An 8,777-nucleotide genomic window follows, 5' to 3' on the forward strand; every position below is an offset into this window, starting at 1 on the left:
CAGAGGAGACGAACCAAAGTTTCATTGACAAACTTTGGACTTCACAGCGATAATGCATGTGACGCTTAGCAGGGACAGAGAGTGAGGGCTGTCAGGTGGCGCCCCCTAAGGGAGGTTTAAAAAAAAAGAAAGTTCAAAAATCCAACAAGAGAAGAAGAGGCTTTTAAATGTGCTCGCTATTGCGGCAGTTGTATTGTTGACTGATGCATGTTGAAGCAAACTGTTGTGCTGCTGTGTGTTCATGTCCACTCAGCACAGAAGAAGAGAAAACGTTGAGGGACGCTGGGTCGGTTTAGTAAAACTGATCGGATAGTTAAGTACGAGCGAGGAGAAAAATGAAATGTGAGCAGTTAACATCTTCTCATAAAACGAGGAGACTCACATGTTTGGGAGGTTTCTGTCATGGGAAAAATGTTTTTTTACCCGGGGTTAATGACTCTGTGTGTTCAGTGAGGCTGGTGCGAGGGGGGAGGGGGGGATGTTTGTGGCATTGTTTGTGCCTGACAGGGCAAAAGATCTCCAATTACTGCCCAAGCAAAGAGCACAGAGTTTCATTATGTTGTTACTGTAAGCACTCTGTGTTTCTGTGTGTGTGTGTGTGCGTGCGTGCGTGCGTGCGTGTGTGTGTGTGTGTGCGTGTGTGCGTGTGTGTGCATAAACAGGGATTTTTATATTTTCCAGAGTTTGCAGCGTTCAGGGCCTGTTTGTTCACATACGGCTCCAGAAGGCGTTAATGTGACTGTAGATTCATGCAGCATGTTTTACTGCTCAACATCAATCTGCAAAACGCTCAAATTAAGATGTCAAGTGATGTCAAAAGCGGGACAAATAGCTGTAGATGGCAGCAGATTCTTTTTGTGTTTGAATCTTTGAGGAGCTAAAATTAGACAGAAGCTGAAGACTCCAGGAAAATAAGGAAACATTCAGTGGAGCTGAGCGATGAAGAGCAAACATCTGCTCCGAGCTGTCTTGGCAGAGGTAGACTACAGCCAACTGATTATACTGTACGAGGCGGGCTTTAATTAAACGGCTGACAGCGTGAGGCACAAAGGAGACTTCAGATCTCCGGCTGAGCTACTGGAAATGTTGCACCTGAATCCTCTCCTCCTCCTCGTTCGCTCACTCTCTCTCTCTCTCCTCACGTCTCTCAAAGAACACTGAGTCATGTGCAGAAAGCTGATTTACAGTTTCTGTGCAGTGTGTGAACTCCACTAAGAGACTAAAACTGAGGGAATTCAGGGAATAACTTTCAAAGAGCTTTAAAGTCTTTATGTGATTTTTCACACTTAAATGTAGAAATCAAGTATCTCCTCTGAAAATAACTCTGTGAGTCATGACTGTCTACAATGGGTGTAACACCCGAGTCCCACTGTCTGTGATGTTTTCAGAGTTTTCAGAGTCCTATCTTCACTTTGTTTACATCGCCAGGACGGCCGGCTGACTCCTCCCCTCGTGTATAAAAGTTGTTTAATTGAGGGACTAGAGAAAAGAAGAATAACATACTGTACTCACTGCTTAACTGTGTTTCTAGATCACGCTCATTTCAGGTAAATTTACATGCAGTGTGAAGATACCAGCATAATAAAGATCGCTAGCATTAGCATGCTAACACAACAATGCAGCGCCAGTTGTTTTGGTTTCATGCTGGAGCTCAAGGGCGACATCTGCTGGATCAAAAAAAATGCATATTAAGCCTTTAACCTGCAGAAAAAAAGCCAAACATTGACTCTTAGTATAGACAGTAAAGAGGGTTAGAGACTGTCACAGAAACAGCGGACAGAGTCAACCTGGACCAACAGGACGCTGCAGCAGAGTCACTGAAGTGTTCTCTCTCCAGAAGAAGCTGCAGCCTCCTCCACAAAACAAATCTAGATTTCTTTATGGAGTCTCTACCCACATGAGAAACCAGACGACAGGAGGGCAGAGAGGAATAATCATGCACATGTCTCAAACCCGTTAACCTGACTCCTCGGCCTGTGTTCTGGTGGGGGGGGGGGGGCTTTGAGCTCTCCCCGCTGTACCACTCGTCGTCCATGTGTGGGCACGCTCTGCTCCGTCCTGAGCCAGTAAACCTGTCCCAGGAACAGGTGCGCCAGCCGGCCCGGCAGGAGGGAGCCGTGTCCCCGCTCTGCCTCCAGCCGGTGCTCAGAAAACAAGCGCGCCCACACAACAAGGCCGTTAAATGTTAGCTTTACGAGCATCATGGAACAATTAGCGCTGATTTATCACACAGGGCTGAGAGGCAACTGCAGCCCAGGAGGTTTCTGGTTGTGGATGCAGTAAATAAAACATAGAATACCTAATAATATAAAACTTATTTATCCCCTGACTTCTTGTTGTTGTGGTTGCAGACGATGTCGACCATGACTGTCCTCATCACAACTCCCTGTTCTTTTTATTATTTCTAATATCGATCGCTTACAAAAAAATACGATCTTTTGTAATCAAACCTCTCCTAAGGAAAGCAGATCCAGGGGTACAGATGGCCAAGTGGTTAGGTCGCGGTACGAGGCTATAGGCCTCCACCGGGCAGCCCGAGATCGAATCCGACTAGTGGCTACTTTCCAGCGTTTTGTTCCCCACTCCTCCCTCATTTCCTACTCTATCCACTGTCCCATCAAATAGAGGTAAAAATAACCCAAAATAAATCATAAAGTCTGTCCTGTGTAAATGTGTCTCTGAGTCCTGACTGTCTACAATGAGGGAGAAGCTCGAGTCCCGCTGGCTGTGTTGTTGTCAGAGCCGTGTTTACATGGACGGGACGGCCGGCTCCTCCCCTTGTGTATAAAAGCTGTTTTAGTCAAGAACTAGAGAGAAGAAGAAGAACATACTCACTGATTATTTGGATGTTAGTCAGAGTTTTTAGATCACGCTCATTCTGTGTCAGTTTACATGAAATGTGAAGCTACGAGCTAACTAAAGAGCGCTAACATTAGCATGCTAACACAACAATGCAGGACACAGGCGATGTGAAGCTCGAGGAAAGGACGATTTTGATCCTTTGTTTGAACGCGATTCGAGGGGGGTTGGATGTGTGTCTCTGGAGGAGAGCGGAGGCTTCAGGATGGAGGAGCTCAAGGGCGACATCTACTGGATCAAAAAGTCAGTTAAGAAATCCTGCTTGCAGAGGCTTTAACTTGTGTTTCATATGAATTACATTAAGACGATAATAAGGCAGGAAGGGTTTTACGAGAAGGGTTTTACGAGAAGGGTTCGAGTAGCGGCCGTGTTTAAGAGTCGGTACGTGAGCCAATCATCTACTCCACGTCCTCATCAAAGGATAAAAAGTCGATTTCCTTCATATCCACTCTAAATGGTTACGAGTAGTTTTGTGATACCTGCGCCTGAGCTCCGTTGATCATCAGGTAATACAGCTTGCTGAGGATGCTCTGCTGCAGCTGGTCCCAGGAAATAGACCGGTCCTCCCTCATTAGGAACGGAGGTCCAAACCTTAATTAGAAACAGAGAAAGAAAAAAAAAAGCTTCAAATGACAGCTCGCAGCGCTCGCCATAAACCCGGACTGTCTCACGTTTCCCTTCATCCCATTGTGATGTAAATAATCATGATGATCGGCATGAGAGGAGGCTTCTCATTACGGGGTATCTCTGAGAGGACAGAGCGAGATAATGAGTGAAAATAGCTGCTGAGGAGAGGGACGAGTGCCGACCTCGCCCCCCCCCCCCCCCCCCCCCCCCCCCCCCCCCCCTCCTCCTCCTCTGAAATGATAGCTCAAGTCATCATAACACATTTAATTGAGGGCAGCCCTCCATTGTATGCTTCAGATTTATTAGAATGAAAACATGTCGACACACAGGCTCAGCACACGGCCGAGCGGCGCTCAGGAGAGGAAAGAAATAAAAGCTGTGTGGAAGAAATACATTCTCTCTTTAATTAGTTTTTATATTTGTTTTGTTGAAAGACACTTAAACAAAGCAGCAAAAATCTGACAAATCCTCCAGAATACAAACAATAGTTGCCATGGAGATGGATTACTGTTTAGGATGGAAGTGTTGGAGTTCTTGAAATCGATCTTGAGACCACTTTTTGAAGGTCTTGGAATCGGAAGCTTGGACTACTCGGTCTTGTGTCGGTCTCAAACTACATTTATAATTTGATTTTTATCCCCTGGTTATGGCCGCAACCTTCCCGGTGTTACAGTCTAAGCAAGGGATGAGACCCTTTGCACACAAGATGAATATTTTTCTGTGATTTTTCTGGTCTCAGTCTCGATCCCTTAATGTCTCGGTCTCGGAGCACTCTGGTCTCGGTTAGTGTGGTCTCCCCTACAACAGAATAGGATGGTAACCATTAGCGTGCTGTGGCGGCTGCAGTGACCCCGACCACTGCACGGTAGAGACTAAATGAGGAGAATTGATTTGGAAACTTTGGAAGCAAAGGGAGAAACGATTCCCCTCCTGGGTTGTGTGGTTTTAGTTTCTGTGAATGCTGAATCAAAGGCCTCCTTCAAGGGAGACGTTCAGCGTCTTTGACCTTTAAATGAACTAATCGAGGACTCTCATTACAATTCTACAATTCACTTATCAGACTCTTTTCTCCAAAGCGACGTACATCAGAGAGTAAGAACAACACGAGCAAGGATCTAGAAAAAAGGGAACAATGTCAGTAAGAGCAAATGATCAGCTTTGAGTCTGATTGGACACACAGGTGCTGACAGGAAGTGACCAGAGGCAAAGCACAACATTGAGGGCAGTTCTTGAGAGCTCTAATCAGTATAGAAACCATCTTATAAGTCGTCGTTATCAAACAAAAACCATCGTCATCACCATCATCATCATCAATAATATGGAGACCATCATCATTAAGTTAGTAGGTATTCATGAAAGAGCTGGGTCTTTAACTTTTTCTTAAAGGTGCAGACTCTGCAGATCCAATGGAGTTTGGAAGTTCATTCCACCACCGGGGGGCGACAGAAGAGAAGAGTCTAGTCAGAGACTTAGGACCCTGATGTGAAGGTTGGATCAGAGAATATGAACGAGATGCAAATTAAATATTTCTACCATGAAAGATGGTCGGCTCTGTTTTCTGTGATGTGTCAATCATCAGTGCAGGACAGCGCTCTTTAAATCTCAGCTCTGAAGGAAATTAGTAACTTGGAACTCTTACAGTGACAGACAAAAGGTCAGTCTTCTTCCTCACAGTCTCGTCATAGAGAATATGAGAGCTGCACTTGTTCCTGTGTATCACAGTTCAACCAATCAGAGCGTTTCACACTTTGTCTGCAGAGAAGCTTCTCAGGTGCATTTCAGTAACCAGAGTGAGAGAAGAGTAAGTGACTCCAAAATCGTTTTCCTGACGTCCAGCTGTCACCTGATGAGAGTGGGAGGCGGTGGGTGGTTTTGACGGACGGCGGCGAGGTGTTTGAAGGAGAAACCGACACTGGGAGTGGGATTGGACTTTCCCCCACAGCCGAGCAGGCGAGCTGTCTCGTATTGATCTCTCTGCACGTTCGTCAGGGAGATGAATGTTTGATCTCTATATCACGGCAGGTGTCCCGAGTCCTCAGGGCCATTGATCTGAAACTCATCTCACAGCGAGACGCCGGGCCTCTTTCTGGAACTGGGAGCTGACGTGACCTTGACGTTTGATAAAATGTGGACTCAGCTTCTGTAAACAGAGCTGACGTCCGCTGAGAGAGAACCGAACATCAGGAAGATTTCTGTCAATTCAGTCGCTAACGTTACAGCGCTGTAACCTTTAAAGCTGGCGTCAACTTAAAGGGACACTTCACCCATTGAAACATGAATCTGTGTTGACATTGGGTCATATATGTAGAAATGTGAAATACATTTTGAAGTTGGTGCCTTCTTGGCTGAGAAAAGGCAGAAAGAGTCTTTTTGGCTCATGTGGATGAAAGACACCAAATCCCAGAATGCACAGCACCACAGGCCACTCCCACTAAGGTCCTCTAGTTCAGAATCAGAAACACTTTATTAATCCCAGAGGGAAATACGTTTGTTACAGTTTCTCCAAAATATAAATATAGCAGTAGAAATATAGAAATAAAAACATTTAGACATAATTATGATGAACTAGCATTGTAGTTTCACCCCGCTAACCGCAACAGCTTCCAGTGACAAAAATCGTCATGTTGCGTCACTGGAAGCTTCTTTTCAGACTCAGAAATACAAAGATTTCCCAGCTCAGGGGAAAATGAGGGGCTCTCGATCAATTCTACAACAAAAGATGACGTCGAGGCTAGCAAAGAATCTCTCTGCTACTAGATTGAATCACATCTCACATTGTTGTTTTTTTTCTCTGGTTGTGTAAAAAAGTAAAAAGACACCCCGCTCTACTTCAACATGCAAAGGAGTTCAAAGCGGTCTCCCCTCGCCTGGTTACCGTTGCTAGGCTATTATTAGACAAGCGCTGTTTGAAGGGGGTCAACAGATATAATCACCTCACGGTCTGCTGGCCCGCTCCGGCGGCGTTGCACACCAGCAGCAGAATCTTCACTGGGACGCCCTGGTTGAGAAACTCTGATGACAAGGCGCCGGAGGGAGGCAACCTCTGACCCTCTGGACCCGTGGAGTACGGCGAGGACGGGAGGCTGTGATGATAACCTGACAAGAGGAGGGGAGAACGTCAGTCAAGAGAGCGTCAGAGAGAAAGAGGAGAGAAAGGTTTAGATTCAGCTGCTGAGGAAATGTGAGGTAACTGTTCAATGCTATTTGTTTTAAAACGCGCAGCAAAGGTCAGAAGGTCAGATTTGAACACATCGCTGTAGCCTATGTACATGGGGCGTGCTTCATAACCGCTAGGCCATCCGGCGCCCAAACCCGTTCTGTGATAAATTGTTTGTTTTCTTCAATAACTTCTGACTCCTCCGGTGTTTTGCAACGATCCACACATGATGATCCAGAGTCTGATTTCTGATTTGAAATCCTGAAAACTTGATTGTGTAACTGAACACGTCTAACAAGGAGCGAGGAGGAGAAGTGCGAGATGGGTAAAGTGGCGAGACAGCAGCTTTCTATTTGGGGAACAGTGATTCAGATGGGAGAACAGATGGACCAATGGCTGCCTGCACTCTCAGCAGGAGGTATTATCTGATGCAGCGACTGCTCCACATCCTGTCCTGGTGGGGTGCCAGGCAGCTCCACTTCTCTCCCGCCCCCCCCCCCGACGCCGCCCGCCGCCGCTCAGAGGAGTGTGACTGACTGAGTGAGTGAAGAGCTGCGATCATAAGATCCCCGGGAAACGTGACGTCAGCAGGTCGTCCCTTCAGAAGTTCATGGTGATAAATCAGGATGGTGATAAGACTCAGATGAGGAGGTATCGATTATCTGAGGCAGCTGAACCCCAATCGTTCCATTAAACGGTTATTTACACCAACGCCTGATTCATCACCGACAAAGCAAACGCCAGGACTCCAATTTACGACCCTCTTACGTCACTAAGGACAAACATGTCCACTTCCAAAAAACTGCTATAAAAATAAAACAGATTGATATTTTTTTCTACTTTTTTCTGCATAAATCTCTTAAACAACTTCAGCCCTGCTCAAAACTACCAAACATTCAATCATTTTTAGGAATTTAACCCTTTAAATGCCAGTTTGATTATTTGATGCCACTGTTGTTATTTATGAAAAAAAAAAAAAACACAAAAATGAGTTATTTTTCAACAAATATTTGGTGGCTGGGGGATTTTTATTTAAAAACAGTCTTGGATATGTCAAAGATTATCCTAAATATTGACTTTGATGCATTGTTAGTTTTCGTGTAGCATCAGATTTAAAATGTAGTTCCCTGTTTGGACATTGGAGGCCGAAAATGTCCAATTTACAAAAACTGATATAAAAATAGAACAGATTGATATTTCTTTCTACTTTTTTTTGCATAAATCTCTTAAACAACTTCAGCCCTGCTCAAAACTACCAAATATTTAATCATTTTTAGGAATTTAACCCTTTAAATGCCAGTTTGATTACATGATTCTGGCATTAAAGGGCACAGATGTACTAACAGACAAAATGATGACCAGATGAAGAGGAAACTTTTTCCCAAATGGACAAAAATGTCCATAATGATGCATGAGGGTTAAAGACGTGTTTGAACGTTTAGGGCGCACATGTTGAAGCTGTGAAACATCTGAAGGGGCGGGACCTACATAACAATGAATCAGAGCCTACACTGGAGCCGCCTCGTCTCGACCCGGAGAGCGAGCGTAAGGATAAGTATGCACAGCGTTCATTTATTAACGCCACTCTAATCAAGCGTGTGATCAAAACCTGCTTAAATCACAACGCCGCGCTCGCCATGACAAGACGACGAGTCCTCCGGCAGCTGCAGGAATGATTTATAAGAAGGCAAATACCTTTTTTAAATGCTCGGGGAAACATGTTCATGAAACGGCAGAACCACGCAGAGGTCACCTCAGCTTGGATTTGTTGTGTGTGCACGCCGGGAGGACGCCTCCGTCTGCCACCGCTCGATAAATCAGGTTTTTATGGCTCGCTGTCAGAAGCGCCGCTGTTTCTAGACACTTTTTTATGGCTGCCTCCTGTTTTTTTTTTCTTTTTGTTTACAGGATGACTGATGGAGAGTATGTCGGCCATGTGTCTACAACATGTGAAAACAACCTTGTGAGAACAGAAGTGAACTTCCTGTAGCAGTCCGGTGGATTCTCACCTCTCAGGATAAAAAAACTCCAGACTAATTCTGAGAAACGGCGGGGAGTCTGAGAGCTCATCAGTCCGGTGCACTCTGAGGCTTCTCTTATTGTGACGCACACACTCGGTGTGAGCCAGACTAAA

General features: G+C 45.3%; 1 protein-coding gene across 2 annotated transcripts in view; it reads right to left on the reverse strand.

Moving 5' to 3' along the window:
* usp43b (ubiquitin specific peptidase 43b) overlaps positions 1–8,777 on the reverse strand; it is a 59,418-nt gene that overhangs the window by 16,197 nt on the left and 34,444 nt on the right. For both annotated transcript variants that reach the window (XM_065964425.1, XM_065964424.1), the window contains exons 7-8: positions 6,420–6,582; positions 3,339–3,450 (exon numbers count right to left, since the gene is read on the reverse strand). In XM_065964425.1, coding sequence (XP_065820497.1) covers positions 3,339–3,450; positions 6,420–6,582 — 275 coding nt within the window. The remainder of the gene's footprint in view (positions 1–3,338; positions 3,451–6,419; positions 6,583–8,777) is intronic.

This window comes from Labrus bergylta, chromosome 16 (genome assembly GCF_963930695.1).
Source record: "Labrus bergylta chromosome 16, fLabBer1.1, whole genome shotgun sequence".
Taxonomy (NCBI): domain Eukaryota; kingdom Metazoa; phylum Chordata; class Actinopteri; order Labriformes; family Labridae; genus Labrus; species Labrus bergylta.